Raw genomic sequence first — 17,636 nt, 5'->3', positions numbered from 1 at the left:
GGACTAGTAACCATGACCAACTCTTTTGTATCTAATGTAGTACAAAGAATGCTCCACTTTTTTTTTTTTTTAAAAAAAAGATGGAAGAATACAAATGTAAATTAAGTGTTCGTTTTTATATATATACCATCTCTGGTTATTTCAGGTAAGGGCAAACATATGAAAAAAGAATAAAACAGAGAAAGAAATAAGAGCTCCAAGCTATCCTCAAAGGTTCTTTAAAGAGCCTGTTAGATTAGGCCAGTGCAGCTTGCCCTGTCTATAATGGAGTTTCTGCCCTACCAGATGAAAGGGGTTAGACGGGGGTGGGGGTTGCTGCGGAGATCGGAAAGTAGCCAAAGCCCTTAAGAAATGGCCGTTCTTCATAATAGAATGAAAAGGGTATGATCAGGGATCACAGTTCTTAAAACTAGAGTTTTATATCATCTTATTCCACAAGGACTTTTATGCTATTTAGTGGCTGATTGTACAGTAAAATGACCTTCAGTAAGATGCCAGATGACAGTCTGAAAAACAGCCGTAACAGGTCATACATTAAAAGCAAATTTAATCAGAACTGTTATTTTTCTTCTTGCAAAAAAAAAATCTCAGGCCTAACATTAAGCTCACTGTGACACAGCAACACAGAAAAAATGATCTAATATAGATTATATTTAAAATGGAAAAAAAAGAAAAAGACAAAACACATCATTGAGCAAGTGAAATGAAATAGAGGGCAGATATGCACCCAGCAGCACCTCAGACACTGTGGCTGAGATATCAAACACCAATTAAACACGTCTTTAATTTCTGATATGCCGTGATCGGATTGGCACAAGGCCAGCCGGGACATTTACAGAGGAAAAAGAGATCAATTCAGGTTAAGCAGCCTGCTTTACTTGGTAGATGTTATAAATAGGCGGCGGATTTTCCATCAGCTCAGAAAAATCAGTGTTCAGTTCTGGTGGTCATTTTAGAAATCAGTGTCTCTCATTGTGGTGCCACCACTTTAAAAAACATTTGCAGCTCCATCTGCTTAAACAAGCTTAGAGCTGAATGTAAGGGGAATGTAACCTGTGATTCAGCAACTGAAAGCAATTTACAATGGGACCAGACAGCCTTTTTCACTCTGTGCTGGGTACATGGTTTTTTTGTGCAGGTGGTGATGGGACACCTTGAGCGGAACTTCACCGGAACACCATCTTCCCGACACTGTGATGCTCGTGTTGTTGGAGAAATGGTGTCCAGCTGTAGTTTGGCAAATGGACTTAAGTGCTTTGCTTGCCGTCTGATCAGTCTTTTGATTACTACAGACAAGACTTTTTTTGGCTGTTCTTCAAAGCTCTGCAGTTTTTACAACTACTCCTGGCAACAGCAGATGCAGGCAAAGATTTTGAGTGGACCGGCTCACAGTGACTTACACAGGTCTCTTAACACTGAGGAAAAGTGATACACGGCGAATGAAAGCGAGACACACATGCTAGAAGAGGGGGATAGAAACTGATGTATTCATTCATTCTTGCTTATGTATCTTTCTTAGCTGTCTGCCTTTTTCCAAGAGAAACGTTCCATTTTCCCACACTGAAGGGGATCCACTCAGCGCATAATTCTGATCTACTCCGCAACCCACACATGGAGCAGCTGCCTATGATTCAGAGTTTGTCTCAGTGAGTGAGTGAGTAAGTTAAAGCCAGACTAGGTGGGGCTTTGAACAAGTGAGCCTCGCCACAACAAAACAATATTCATGGGAGAGATATGTGTGAAGCACGTATGTATTGAATGCTGAGGCTCAGAACCAAGCAGGCACCGGTAAATCTATTGATCATCTTTTTTTGACAAGTGCCTCACCCACATTGTGCTTATCCGCCTTGAGTATGTCAGTGTATATACTCACACGTAGGAAGGAGGGGAACCCGGTGCCATAATAGCCTACAGCAAAGTAGTCTGGTTTGGGCCGGATGACCTTCACTATATTCTCATAGAACTGCGCCTGTTTCCGCTGTTGAGAGAATCAAAGATAAATTTAAGACGCAGGGACAGCACGCACATGCATTTTTCTTGCATATTTTACAGATGCAGTTGTGTTTTATCTCAAACTGGTGGTAAATTTCTCCCTTATCCTTTTTTAGTCTCAAGAGATTACAAATTAGACATACTACAGCATTATTTACATAACCTGTATGTATCTGTGATATATGAGTAACTATAGTCATTATACACAGTGTGCACAGTTATTAGACAATCAGTCCAAAAGAATTCAAAATCTCAAACTTGAATATTTAACTTTCTTTGCTATAAAAATTGGTAACACAAAAAGGAAAATAAAAGGTTTGGCCTTTCCAAAATATTAACCCTTCCTTTTTTAAACATCAGATTAATTTTATAATCTTCCACCCAAAATTATAAAATAACTCCAAAGGGCTTGTATGATACTTGTGCAATAAAGGGTTAACCCAAGTTTTTAGTGCCCCTTCTTGTCTGTAGCTGTCATGTCTTTGTACTTCCGGACACAGGTTGCAGGTCTTGAATTTCAACATTCCTGATGCTCCAGATTTAAATGTTTAAAAAAAGCACTCTGTAGGGCATTTATCTTTTTGTCACTTTCCCTTTTTTGTGAAACAATGAAATGTCTAAAGGTCGGAACTCAATAGCTTTTTTGGAGCACTGTGTTGGCCTGATTGTCAGCCTGATTGACCCGTTTTCGCTACAATAATAATTATGCCCACATCTCATGTAGCATGTTAATGACAATGCATTCTACCTTGTTGTTAAATATTAGCTAAAATTGATTAAATCCATTAAACATGCATAAGCATAAGGTCTGTATAATCCCCTAATAATTTTGCATGCATTGTGATATCAATACAGTTTGCAACTTGAAAGTAAAGCTAACTAACAACATAACATTACTTACCAAGGATGCACTGAGTTGTTCAAAATCAAACATTTCATTCTCGTACTGCTCAGCCAGCTCCTTTCCCAAAATGATTGCCTCCTCCCACATCTAAATGATACATAAATAGTGAAAAAAAATAAGATAAAATAAATAAAAATCAAGCATTCATTCGGTATGGGCTACTCTTTCCCAGACAAAGGTATTACGGTCCTTTTAAAATAAATTAATCCCTTCAACTTGTCACTTTTCCCCCAATTTCTCTGAAATGAAAATCCAGAACCTGTCCTTAGAAGCAGAAAATGTGTCATCATGCATGTTTCTTTGACTCAGTACAGTGAACTGTGTCACAGGTACATGTGAACCACTCAAACATGTTGAAAAGCTTCTAAGTGGGTTCCTGACAGACTAGATTGGACTGAACTGATATAGGGCAGCCTGGAGGTGGACCAAGTCCAGACTGCTATTCACATTAGCCTCCCATCAGTGAGAGCGGTGGTAGCAACACCATCTGGGACTGCTTTCTAGATGACACATCTGACACTCATGGTACTGTCCTCAGTTTAAACTCCACTCTCTCTGGAGTGCTGATGTATTCTTACAGCCACTGTAACACTTACTGATCACTCTGGTGGGTTTGTATGCGCATGTTTGTCCACAGCTCTTTCAAACTGTTGTCTCCCTAGCCACATCTTGCTGAGTGACAGCTGGCTGCAGAACCAAAAGTGGCGACTGCACCCCAACACTCATGACACATGCAAAGCTTTGGGACATCATCTTTGAGAAGCTGTGGCTTCAGTCCTACTGATTCAGTTCCAGGCTTAGCTTGCAGGTTGAAAAACACTTTTCTTCTTTGGAACAAATAACAGGCAATACACCAAAATAACACAGCAGCTCTGGTCCTATGAAGCTGGAAGATTTTTCTGGCTAAGGCAGACGAGATGGCATTCAAGTCCCTGACATGCTATGAGGGAAAAGGAGAAAAAGGAACAGTGAAGAGAAATATAAAAGAAAAGAGGTTTTAAATGGAACAGCGTAAGAGCTACATTGTGTGCTCGGATACATGCCTTCATCCATAAGAGCAGAAACTAAAAACAGGGGATTATCACTGTATCAGTGCCTGTTCTGCAGAAACAGCACATTAAACTTCCATTCAGTCTTAAAAAAACTATCTTTTCAAGCCAGGAAGGCTATTTAGCTGAGACGACAACATCTAAAAATAGCATCTCAGGAGTCGAGGAAAAATCATTATGTCCACTTATGCTTATGAGTGTGAGTAACTGTGTATGGACGCATTACCTTGCCCTTGTCGAAGTAATTAATTATCTCCTGGTAGAGATGGTCCTTAAGCTGTCCTTGAGTGGTGGCCTGGTAGCCATCTCTCTGTGTCAGGTGGGCTGCACATGCCTCATCTGACCACTACAGAAAACAAGTTAGCACTGGGGTCAACACTGTACAATACGATACAGAGTAAAAAGGAAAAGTGACAAGAAATCAATTGCTGACTTATATCCAGTGTAAATGGGTTAGAGTGATGCGTGGTTCTTTTTATAAGCTGCTCTGTACTTTGACAATGCAAGATGGAAACGACTCTGCAAGAAACCCATATCAGTATATGCTGAATGAATCATTGATGGCATCAGTGCAAAGTGTAGCATTCCTGTGGCTAATGCTTAGTGTTAAAGGGGAACTAGAAGCACATTTGGAGCTCCATATTTACTGAGTCACACAAAGCAACTGAAGCAGAGTTGCATGACTCGCAGTTCAGAGTAATCCTCTCTATCTTATACTGGGCCTCGGTGCTGCCCCTTAGCTGCAGCCGTTTTAGTGCTTTTCCTTCTGCATTGAAGCCAAATGTCTTCTGAGTAGTTGTACCTCACCAACAGAAGTTTTGAACATGATGTGGGAGGGGGAGCTGTGCTCACAGCCGGTGCCTGGCAGGACCGTATTAGAGATATTCAGCACAACAGCGTGTGTCTGAAACAGAGTTCTTAGAAGCCTGAGCTTTTGCCTCATAGGTACAACTTGAACATATGCTGACCTCAATATCTAAAACCTAGATAAGAAAAAGCATATCAACCCCCCCATAAAAAGAATTTAGAATGAGAATCGACAGATTAGTGCACCAGGAGCTTCCAAGGGTAGAGAGAAGCTGGGCTTTTACTACCAGTGTAAACACTAGATACAACGGAGTCACACACTTACTTAATCTTGTTTAGTAGAAAAGCTTTTTCATTTTTAAACAATGAAAGACACAGAAGATAATGAAAAAATAACCCTGCAAGAATCAAGGGATATTCTTTTGTTCTTATTGTTGACACACTATACAGACTAATAAGGTTTCTGACAGCCTATAGCATCTTGGCAGAAAAACAGACAATCTGATTGGCCTCTGTGTACAGCAAGCGTAATCCTATGCGTCTGTCAGGGCTGATTTATTACTGGCCAATTTTAATTGGTTTCTATGGTGTTGTGAGTAACCTGAAGAGTTAAGATCTCTGACCAGGTTTTGTTTTCTTCTTTTATTGTGATAGCCACATTTGAATAGCAAAGCTTCAATATTTGCATAGCCTTCACGGACAACGGGTGAAAAATTAATTGCACCACGTTGCTGTGGTATAAGGAAGGATTCTGGGAAGACTTGGCTTAGGTTATTGATCCTTTAGTGCTGGACTGCATTTATATGTTAAAAAGGATCTCTGGTAATTCATGGACGAGCAGTGACCCCGTATCGACAAAACCCAAGTGCTGATACATCTCTGACTATGAAGAAAATGTTGTGAATTCATCAATGTTATTACACTGCTGCAGGTAATCTACTGGGACACTAATTATAGCCAGTCTTACTCTATAAATGCTGGAGGATACAGAATTATATATAAGTCATTCCTTCTCTGGAATTTTGTAGTTCTCCCTCTGCGTGTTAAGGTTCCATCCAGGTACTCCAGCTTCCTCGTGAAGTCCAAAACTGTGCATGGTAGGATAATTGCTGAATCAATGTGTGCGAATGGTTGTGTTAGCCCTGCGATGGACTGTTGACCTGCCTAGGGTGTACCTTGCCTCTCACTCTATGACAAATTGAATAGACTTCCCTCTTCCAGACAATTACAAATGGGATAAGGGATTAAGAAAATGGATGGATGGATGGATGGCATTCCCTCTCATTCATTCTTGTCTACACAGGCCTCGGTGTGAATAAAGATCAGTCACTTGTAGATGAGCAGAATCTTAACAATAATAATAATAAAACATAGAACTCATGCTACAGATGCTACTGTGACTACCGAGTGAGGAAAATGCGATTTAGTCACAGCCTCCTCTTCCCTGACGAGACCTGCACAAAGACCGAAGCAGCCAGCTATTTATGCAAAAACAGATGAGATGTTGGATGCATTCATTTTGGATAAAAGGCAGAGAGGAACAACTTCAAATTTAGGGTGTACCAAACCCCAGCTGGGAATAGACGCTGCAGTTCTTTGTATGAGGAGTTTTGCAAGTCTATGCGGTGTATTTTTGGCAGGAGACAGAAACTTTCAAGGCTGGGAGCATGACTACTAACAAAAAGGTACGAACATAAAAGAAATGCTTCTTGATAATCTATAAATATTTATGTGCTCAATTTAAGTTGTGTCAGAAAGCTGCCCTTTTTCCACCTTTAAATAGGGATGCCTTGCACTGATGCCTGAGGTGATGATGATCGCCAAAGTACACGTTTATCTTCAAGTATCCAGGGTGGTTGAAGCTACCTTTGTCTCTGTTTTAGAACATGAGCAGGTTTTTCTTTTAAATTAAAGATCAGATACTAGCTGTGACTTGCACTGGCTGTGCAAATTTTCCTCCTTAAAAGGTGTCGCATTGGAATTAAAGCCCAATCAAGTCATTTGCTTGACACGTTAACCCTACGTTTAACATCTGCCTGACAGCAGCTTAACAGTGGTTCAGTGTTTCTGTGCGCAGCTCCAGATATTTTAGAGAAAGCACGTTAACATTTATTTTTTGTTGGCCTTGTGCATGGGTACCTTAAGCAGTTTTGCGTGCAGAAGCAGAGTATAAGCAGCCTCAGTGTAGTTGTCGCACTCTTTATGGAGGTCACACAGCTTGTAAAGGTACCTGGCAGTGAAAAAAGCAATGATTTATGGGTCATGACGAGGTGGGTCTTTCACACTTTAACAGACAGAGGGTTAACTCTGCCAGACGGATGTGTCTTAACAGGCTCTTCTAGTTCAAATACCGCTTGAAAAATAGATGGATAACTGACAGGTAAAATTGCAGACTGGGAAACATATTTTATCAAAATCAAATATTTTATTCTGGGTCTCTGGAGACCTACTTTATTTAATCTTTGGGAGGCGAAAATGTAGCTCAGCTAAGACTCCTTATTACATCTATGTTGTAGTGCTTAAAATGCCTCACAGGGACAAAAACGCTTCAAATATAACAAATGGTTAACACGCAGAAGCTTACCTGATGTACATTTCCTCTCTGTCTATTTCCTTGTAAAAGTTCTACATTGTGGAGAAAGACAAAGCATTAAAACGGGTTTAAAAGACATAGCAGATTTCCACTGAGAATGGTTGTATTCTGTTTATCTATCTAAAAAGAAGCCACTGGTAGATTATTTTAAACATTTAAAAAACAAAACAACCCCCCCCCCCCCCCCAAAAAAAACAAAAAAAACAAAACAAAAACAAAAACAGTATCAGGGCTTGTAGCGGGCACACATCCAAGCACCTAGTACGCTGACTGGCACTGTCGTATTCACTGTCACATTCTCAGTGAAACCAAAGTTATTTAAAGTGCAGACTTGCTCAGATAAAATATGAAATATAGGCCATATGTCTGTAGTCTTTTCAATGTGCCTAGTCATGTGAGATAAAAGTGACATTTTGGTGCTTCCAGATGAAATGTCACTTTAAAGAACGGGTGGTTTAGATGAACAGCTCAGGGATAACACTTTAATGCACTGACATGTCGAGATGCCTGCTACTGCCGTCTGCATGTAATTCTACATCATTACGGTGTTTTTTTTACCGGCAACAATAATCTATGACAGACAACCAGGCGTTGATAACACAAACAATTACCTGTATTGTTATTTATACATTTCATGTGTATCATTTCACGCAGGGGGTTCAAATCTAATTATGCATGTATCGCCAGCGCTCGGCTTATGCGCATTCAGGATTGAAAGCAGAGATCTTACAAGCACGTTGACAGTGCAGCTCATGCGGTTCTCCTTGTTCTCGTCATGCATGATGGTCCTGTAGTCCAGCAGCCTCTCCAGCAGACGCACCACCAGAGTGACGAAATTCTCACCCGTCCTGGCCAAGTACTTGTGCTTCCTGCAGTGCTCCAGTAAGCTGGTGTTTGTGTCGTGAGGTTGGATACAGAGAGAGAATATGAGAGAACCCATGGGGACACAGAGAAACAAATGTGAAGTATGTATTAAGATGGTCTTTGACAGCTGAGGATTCAGGAAAAAGCGGTCTTTTTTACACATTAAAACAGAGTTAGCATCTGCTCCGAAAGCAGACATTATGTAGGCAAGCTGTGATGGCAAGTCCTGTGATCATCAGCACACTGTGATTATTTTGAGAAATGCTATGTTGCAATTAGCATTATCTAACTTGCAAGAGGCTCAGGCATAATCCTGCCCATTAATCAGCACTTACATTTTCTGAAAGAGAACTTTGTACTGCTCGTCTCCGCGGCCCCCTTCCACCTCGTGATCCAGCTTGGTGATGATCTCGTTCTCAAACTGCAATTAGACAGAGCAGGCGTAAATAATCAGTGTAGCTAATTTTTCAATTCATTAACGCCATCTCCCTGTTGCTCGCTCTCTCTCCAACAAACCCAGCTGTGAGGGTTTACGCTTCAACTTAAATCGTCCCTTATTTGCAACGGAACTGGCTGTGAGCCGGTTCCGATTTTCATAATCTGTTGAAATTCTATTAGGACACAACTGAAAGTTGCATCATGAGACACGTTGCCTGTACTTTTTGCTCTGTAGTTGCTGTATCTGCTGACAGTGATGCATGGATCTATTTTTCCAATATTTGTATGTAGCAGCTGTATAAAAAAGTGAATTTCATTGTTGTTGTCAAACCTTTTTTCACTGACATTTGGATTTACTTGTGTCTTGGACACAAGTAAAGGAAAAAAAGAGTGCAGCAAAGTAGAAAAAGATATGAATGCTGTTTTCTGGAAAGCCAATGACTTATAACACACAGAGAAAGAGAGAGAACTAGTACAGGAAATATACTAGTTCTCACAATTGTAATCAAAACGTTACTGATCGCCCAAAATGATCCTGATCCAGACAGAAGATATAAAAGCTTTGCACACTTTCACTATAAAAGGACACGGCTGTGCAACCAGTAAAAATGATATTGGAGTGCTATGGTTTTCACAAGACTACAATGGCGAGCAAAGAGACATTTGGAAAGTGCTGTGTTTCTTTACTATGACAGAAGTGAAGTACACATCACGTATTTCGGCAGCTCTCAGAAAACATCCCAAAGCTGAAAACAGCCTGTGCAATTTTATGACAGAACAGCTGTAACCAAATGGATTTCCTCATGCAGAAAGGCTTAATTTTGGGTTGTAACGAGGCATAACATTAAGTTCCACTTACCATGGCTGTTGATAATCGCAGCACAACAAAATGAGATTTGCAGAATTACAAGTAAGCTGTGGGCTACAAAACTTCTTCCTTACTTGTGTTCTACCTTTGTATTCCTTTATTGTTTTGCTTCATCTAAAACCTTGTTTCCAATAAGCAAGAAACTCGGTTACATCTTTCCGAACTAAAGTTGGGAGGTGTGCACCAGTGAGTGAATACTTCATAAATTAAAATAATATTTCTTTATGTACCCGTCCAATGAATTTGAAGATTTTATCATCTACAATATTAATATTAGTAAATGATGAAAAACTCAGAGAATCCAGAAAATATCTTGTAATATGTACTAAAAATAAGAAAGAAAGCTAACATCAATAGGTGCGATAATTAAAATAAAAAAAATCAAAAGTTTCTTTTTCCCATATATACATGTGTGGGTGTCTTCTATGACATAGCTGATTATACGCACTATGCGCTGCATATACACACTCACGGGACAAGTTATTAGGGACACCTGTTCAAATGATTGTTGATGCAAATATGTAATCAGCCAGTTGCAACAGCTGGCAATAACTCCATGCATTTAGGACTGTAGACACAGTCAAGACCATCTCTAGGGTATTTCAAAATTGCCCGAAAAAGAGTAAATGTCCAGTGAGTGCCACTTCTCTGGGTGAAAATGCCGTTTAAAGAACAAATCTTTAAATAACGTTTCCAGCATCTTTAATCTGGAGACTTAAGACGACAGGTCCAACTAGGTAGTACAAAGATGTACTTAATAAATTGGCCACTGAACATGTATATTCATTTTCATCTTACACATAATCTTTTTTGTTTTAAGTAAAGATGAGCTGTAGTTCATGTTTCAAATGACACACCCGTTGGAAATGCATTGTGAAGTGGAACTCGCACTGCATCATGTCAAAGAAGATGGGGATGGTGGCCTTTCGCAGCTCGATCTCAGGAACTAGTGTCATCTCCAGGATAGGACCCACCATCTCTGGAATGAATTTTATCTTGTGGGGCCCTTTGAGATGAAAAAAAAAGAGAGAACAGAACATGTAAGTGCAACGTAACTGCACAGCTCATTTGCAGAATTTAAATTTGAGAGAACAAATAGCATAAGTGAAGTAACAAGGCATAGATAATCCTTAATCCAGACTTAATAGTTGCAGTTTCAAACAATAAGGAAATGTGTCTTCTGATGTTTAGCAAATCTCCTCTCATCACATCAGTCAAGCAGTAAATAAGTGAAAACCAAACACCTTGGTTAAAAAAAAAAAAAAGCAATGGGTATAATAAACCCAGAAAATGAATCAATCTAATCTAGTGGAAAGCTCTAATTAGAGGATCAGATGGTGTGGGTTGCAATGAAACGGTAGGCATGAATGCCAAAATCTTAACACTCCAATCCCTGTATACAACAATCTCACTCCACCGAGATCTGACTGCCGTGTCTCTCTCTTACTGCACAAAATAACACTACTGTAATTGTCGGGCTATAAGCCGCTACTTTTTGCACAAGCTTTGAACCCTGCGGCTTTTAGTCAGGTGCGGCTTTTCTATGGATTGTCCATGATTTTTGTCATATCGTAAGACGATTTGTTTTGTTTGTTCCGCTGTTGTACGGCACTAGTTGCCTGGCGGAAGGGCATGTGATCAGACACACAGTATCGGGGTTCAAGAGTGGTATGTTGGTCACATGTCCGTCCGCCAGGCAACGTAGTGCCGTACAAAGTAGCGCGAAAAACAAACTTCAAAGTAGCGCTACGCGTTCAGCGGGAGGCGTGGATGATGAGCGGCAATAAACTTGCGAAAAGCAAGTTATGCCCAACTCCACCAATGGATTCTGACAGCGTGGAAAAGTGTGTAAACATCCATGATCACCAACGGATTTCGAAGGGCTGGACTGCTGCATGATGAAGAGGAGGACACTGCCAGGGCCCTTCAGAGGGTGTTCGACTCCGACACTGACAACGAGGATTTCTTTAGTTTTGAAAGTGACAACAAAGGAGAGAAGCAGAGAGTGGATGACGTAGCCATCCTAAGCCTGTTCATATCCGACACTGGAGAAGAGGACTTTGGTGGTTTTAGTGCGCAGGAAGAAGAGAAAGATGGTGGTAAATGACTGACTTTTCTTCTTGTTAAAGCCGTGTCACTGCACCTGAGCCTAAAAGCTAGGCTGAATCTATTTTTCTGGTGTGCTGTAGGTTATTGTTATGTACTACATTTGTTACTCATTTATGAAGCACAGTAATCGTACTTGTAATTACCGGTACTTGTACATATACCCTAAAAAGTTATGCAAATATGTACCCGTAACTTGTTTTTCAAAATATTAATAAAAGGGATGTGTCTCCAAACAGCCATCTCTTTCCTGACAATTCCCTTTGTGCATATTCTCTTACATATGATAAGTCAACATTGAAACACCTGCGGCTTTTAGTCAGGTGCGGCTAATGAATGTACAAAACAGGATTTTCCCCTGATTTTAGCTTGTGCAGCTAATATTCAGGTGCGCTTTGTAGTCCGGAAAATACGGTAATTAACACACGACTGTTTATACTTAGGTAACGACTGTTAACATATACCTTGCAGGATTGACATGTTACTTGGTTGGCAGATAATAATAAAGATAAACTGAGAAAACACTGCTTCAACAAGTAAATTCATGCATAAAAGGGATTTTATCAGTTGAAAGTGAAACATCGATAGCGACACATGGAATGAGCTTAGTTACCTAGATTGTACCACATATCCCTGATTTCAAAGCCAATCTGTCTTCTCATGTCCTGGTACCTGAAACACAAACAAGGTATAAATGTCACATTGGCTGTTGCAATATCCACAGAAGATGAGAAACTCGATATAAGCAGTATAAACACAAACAGTTCTTTATGACTATTTCAACTGCCTAAAAAATGCAATATACTCTAAATTTAAATAGCTGTGTCCTGTTTCATCTGTGCCGTCCTGCGCCTGAGTCAAAGTCAGCGTTTGCCGTAGTATAAAAATGTAAACTGAATTGAGAGAAAGCTCATGAAGGAGAAGTGATTAAAGTAAAATCAGAAGTAAACAGGCCTTCTTTAAAGTGTCCAGGTCACAGTTTTCAACATCAGCTGTGACAAAGTTCTTCATAGCCCTAATGAGGGCTTTTTGGTCTGATCGAGTGACAGTGACCTAGCTTAACACAATATAAATTTATCTGAAATATATAGTAAATAGTTTCCCACTCTCTTCCTGCAGGGAGCTGAATAAATCAATCACTCATCTATGTCTGAATGATACTCGCTTCAAAAGCATAAAATTAGACTGTCATAATGAAATTCATAATGACACAGATTCATTGATCTGAGATCATGGTGAGTTAGTTTGGTTTTGTTGTTCCACAATGTTCTTTGAAATACAAACACACCCTAATGAGATGTTTCCATGCAAGTTCGCAACATACACAGAAGCTGACAGTAAGTTAGTCTGTCTTCTGCTCTCTGTACATATTTGAAGACGGGGAAAAAAAAATATCCAAGGATGATGACACAAGGGAAAGTGTTTGATCAAACAATCTTTGTTGGTGCTAGTATTTTTAGGTCGACTTTGTGTGTCAAGAGCCCTTACATAAAATAAAGATTTGCAGAAGAAGCTAGAAAGAGAGCTCTTGCCCTGACTCTTTGTCTAGCTTGTGCGTATTGTGGGCTTATAAGCTGATCAGCTCTGCCACGTCTGGGTCATGAACCAATCTTCATGGCAGTTTGGTGCCCGTCTTCCCTGCCTATCGTACTGTCCTTAGGTCACAGAAAGGACATATAGTGAAGTAAAAAGGACAGAGAGGAAAAGACAAAGCGTGAATGATGGAGACGCTAACAAGAGTGGAAACAGCAGGCAGAAGGGCAGAAAGGGTATTCTGAATCCGATCACATGAATCAAACTGAATGGCTCTTGCTCCTTTGACAGACTGAACATTTCATAGGAGAATAAGCCAATCCTGAAACGGGTTTAAAAAAAAAAAAAAAAAAAGGCCTGCAGCATTTTCACAAATTTGGTATCAAAAGGTACCTTAAGTACTGATTCTGGTGACATCCCTGCAACGTTCAGACCAACACAAGTAACTAATATACCGCGGCTCTGTTTGGATGCAATGCTAAACCATCATAGTGTCTGCTTAACAATCCTGCGTGGTTGACCCCTGCTCTGATTGTTGGTATGAAAACCTGTGCTGCGCTGCCATGTTTTGTTTTTGTTTTTTGGGGGGTGTTATATTTAAGCAAGAATCGAGATTTAATTGTCAAACAGCACTTGCAGATAATTACAGATCTCCTCGGGAATGTGGATAAAACAGAAAAAAATATATTGACGTGACTGAAACAAGATTGTGAGATTTGAAAAATAGCTGAAAAGGTCTCAAGTAAACTCAAAACCCCTCCTTGCCTAAGTAGAATATCCACACGTACACGGGTATTTTTGAAAACTGAGATTTTCCGTTTTCGTTTTAAAAAAAAATAATCCCGTCCACACGTAAAGGCAGAAATGAAGGAAAACGCTGCTAGGAACATGCCAAAGCAGCAGGTGGCGATAAATTCCTAACCGTGTAGAAATGTTGGCCAATCGGAAGTCTAGAAGCCTCGGTGGGAAAAAGTAAACAAAGCTGGGGCATAGAAGCAGAACCGAGTCGTATGTGTGGAGGGACAGTAACTGTGTGTGTATATGTAAGCATTTAAACACTGCAGAGAGTACAATTAACAGTAACAGTATTGTAGAAATTCATTTCACCGAAACAATAACGTGGCGCACAGTGTGACATCAAAAAAGGCGCACACCTTTGACGCTGCGTTTTCTCCATTTTTCTCATCCACATGTAAATGCACAAACAGAGTTTTCAAAAATATCCACCCTGGCCGGAGTTTTTAAAAATCTCAGTTTTCAGTGACCAAAAACGCCGTTTACGTGTGGACGAAAGGTGCAAACGCATAGAAAAATCTGCGTTTTCAAAAATACCCGGGTACGTGTGGACGTAGCCTAAGTGGAGTTTGCATGTTCTCTGTGCAAGTGAATGGTTCCTGTGGCTACTCCAGCTTCCTCCCACAGCCCAGTGGCATGTACATTTGACTTACTGCTGATTCTTTCTTATATTAAATATATATCTTTATTAGATGTAGTAGATGTGGCAGTAGCAGACTTTGGACAAACTTTTTGTTTCAGACCTCCAGCTTTTCTGTGCATTTTGGATCAACCATAGCTAGCAAAAAGAAAACCATCTGGAGCTTGCCACTATTTGCTGACTTGACGTAAGCCTACATATTCACTGCCAAACAGCCTTTGCATTTCCAACCGTACACACTAATGTATTTTGACAGAATCCTGAAAAAGTAGCTGCATCACCCCTTTACACACTGGTTTGGGTCAAAAACAATTTACCATACTTATTTGTTAAATGGTAGAGCCCGAGGATTAATCCTCACAGTTTTTGGCAAAAATAAATAAATAAATCAATTTGCATTTTTACGTATCAGGTATTAGATGTTTGACTGTTTTTGCATCTTCTTGGGGCTGAAATATAGTCCTGTGCATATCTGCGAGTATGACGGCTCACAGCTTGCGAGAATCAGTCATAGGAAGTACGTTTCTGTTCCCACATATAGGCGTTCAGATGACTGTGCAGAAGGCATCGTGTCCTCATTGCGGCTGAGACAGATGTACGGTGCTGTTCTGTCACACTCCTGTAGGCAGCGGACAGGCAGCTATGACTGTCAGCTGTCAGACCCTACAACATATAACTGTCAGCCAGGGGAAGAAACCTGTAGGAGAGGTTAACTAAGAATAAAACATTTGGAGACAGTAGTGTGTGACTGGGGACTCCTGGTAATTTGTGTTGTGTAATGTAATTGGGTCAGAGGGCAAACATCAAGGGAGAGAAGAAAAAAAACAGTAGAGGTTGTGACTAAAATACAGAGAAAACAGATTGACAAGCAGAGCCCTATAAGGGCAGCTCAGCTGTGATCAAAGCTTGAAGCAAAGGAAGTGTGAGATATTCACAAAACCTGTCAATACGATGCTCCTCCTCCTCATCACTCAAAAGTGGCTATTATGACAATGACATTGCTGCATGCTCATTTATGAGTACATGTGTCTGTGTCTCCATGTTCTCTGCGTAAGTGCATATACTTCAAAGTAAAGGGGAAATGATGGTTAAAATTAATTGCACAGTTTCTGCCAATTGTAGCCATTATTAAGACATAAACAAATATCAACAAGGATTATAATGGATTTTTAAGGTCAGACAAATAATTAACACCCTGTTTTATTGTGGCAAATTGTTTAAAAAAAATGTCAATAACAATATTTTATTGTACAGAAAACTTAAATATTATTTTTCTCTGCCAAAGGATTCAGCTATAGTTGTGAGGTTTTATCAGTTAAGTCAGAATGTATGCAAATTTGTTAGAAAATCCCCCCCAAATCTGGCTTTATTTATCACTTTTTACTATGTAAATATTTATTCTGATGTGTTTATGCTTTTACTTTGTAGTTTTAAGTCTGTGACTGACAAGTTGCTATGGTATCACCATGCAGTTTCCCCTCAAATACTGCTCAGGGTTCTTGAAAACAAGCCAAAGCCACAGAGGAATCCGCAAAGGTGACGTCAGTGGCTACGTCCATCTTTTATAATCAGCAGCCTATGATTACAATGGGTGTTGGGAATGATGGTTGAAACTAAGAAAAATAAGACCCAGACTGCCATAGATATATTTATCCTCCCACTCAGGGCATGCAGACATGTAAGCTTGTTATCTGTGCCTCGGTGGTCTGAGTGTGAGAATGGCATTAGGATTACACAGGCTCCAGTAATGGAGCAGAACTTCACAAACAGCACTAGGAGATATGTGATGCAGGGACAAAAAAGCCAATGCAAAGTGCTAAAGAGCTGTGCTTCACAAATCTTTGATTTCACCCCTCTGCTCTCTGCTTCTGAGCAAGGCACAATAATTGGTATTGCAGGGAAAGCTTACAATTCAGCCACAAGCAGACAAGGATACTGGATGCAGAGAGGTAGAGGTTAAAAAAAATTGAGCAGTAGGTGGAGGGACGGTGGAGAAAGAGAGTGTGCAGGTAGAGTTGTAAAGACTGTGGGAAAAAAATGACAATCCCTATAATATTCCTGGTTTTTTGCTTAGAACAAATCGAAAAAAACTTGGTGGGGGTGGCTTGGATCTTGCATTGTGTTTGGCTGTTGTGCTGCATAGAACATTGTTTATTATCTATTGGGAGTTCACCGCGGCCAATAATAAAGCACTGACAAACGAGCAGTCTGCCTGTCAGGCGTGAGCCAGCGTGATGTATATTTCAGTGTCAAAAGCTCCTCAAAATGAAGATGAGAGCCAATATGCTCTATGTCTGCCCAGAAAACATTTACACATTTGGATGCATTATCACAGTTTCTGAGAAACACTAATGTAGATGAATGGCTCTTTTTGGATAAAGGGAGCCGGATGAACAGGAAATGAATAGCTCCCTGAATTTATAGCTGAAAGCACAATTAAGCAGATTTTAGAAGCAGTAAAAAGGTCTAACTTTCAAGGATTTAAACGTTCAGCTATTTAAAAATTATGGGCGGTATAATAACACAATTTTATTTCACCTTCAGTTTCTGTCTTCAACAAATGAAAAAAAACAACACAGAAGAGTGATGACCTGAATATCAAACATTACCCGGTAACTACATTTTGAATGTAATATATGCCTCTTCCTAGCCTTGAAAGTTTTGCAATTTTACAACATGGACAATGTAAGAATAATTTAGTCTGGATGTTGTTCATAACGGCTCTTTCTTTCACGTAGCAGCCAACAGCAGGATAACCATGTTCTTACCATTAGAAATACTTTTTTTGTGGTGGCAAAGGTGTCGCCAAGGTACAGTGTGCAAGAGACAAAGACTAATAACACCCACTGCCTCGCTCTGAATTCAACAACTGTTACCTGATTTTTGGGACTCTGTATTTGGGGGGCCGGAAGGGTAAACACTAGCTAATGTCCGACATGACTGAATTGAACATTTGTGTTCTTGCAAACAGCTCTGCTGGGTAATGTCGAGAAAAGCAGCAGTACTAAAACAGCTTTATTAGGCCTGTACTGCCTCTGCAAGAACCA

At 40.0% G+C, this 17,636-nt stretch overlaps 1 protein-coding gene across 2 annotated transcripts in view; it reads right to left on the bottom strand.

Moving 5' to 3' along the window:
* dock1 (dedicator of cytokinesis 1) overlaps nucleotides 1-17,636 on the bottom strand; it is a 199,883-nt gene that overhangs the window by 27,303 nt on the left and 154,944 nt on the right. For both annotated transcript variants that reach the window (XM_006791049.2, XM_006791051.2), the window contains exons 32-40: nucleotides 12,235-12,293; nucleotides 10,373-10,521; nucleotides 8,545-8,630; nucleotides 8,076-8,232; nucleotides 7,337-7,377; nucleotides 6,892-6,982; nucleotides 4,172-4,291; nucleotides 2,894-2,983; nucleotides 1,874-1,978 (exon numbers count right to left, since the gene is read on the bottom strand). In XM_006791049.2, coding sequence (XP_006791112.2) covers nucleotides 1,874-1,978; nucleotides 2,894-2,983; nucleotides 4,172-4,291; nucleotides 6,892-6,982; nucleotides 7,337-7,377; nucleotides 8,076-8,232; nucleotides 8,545-8,630; nucleotides 10,373-10,521; nucleotides 12,235-12,293 — 898 coding nt within the window. The remainder of the gene's footprint in view (nucleotides 1-1,873; nucleotides 1,979-2,893; nucleotides 2,984-4,171; nucleotides 4,292-6,891; nucleotides 6,983-7,336; nucleotides 7,378-8,075; nucleotides 8,233-8,544; nucleotides 8,631-10,372; nucleotides 10,522-12,234; nucleotides 12,294-17,636) is intronic.

The sequence above is a fragment of the Neolamprologus brichardi genome, chromosome 8 (assembly GCF_056152115.1).
Source record: "Neolamprologus brichardi isolate AB-2024 chromosome 8, ASM5615211v1, whole genome shotgun sequence".
NCBI classification, from domain to species: domain Eukaryota; kingdom Metazoa; phylum Chordata; class Actinopteri; order Cichliformes; family Cichlidae; genus Neolamprologus; species Neolamprologus brichardi.
The sequence above is the reverse complement of the archived record's forward strand: the minus strand, read 5'-3'. Positions and strand labels throughout refer to the sequence as shown.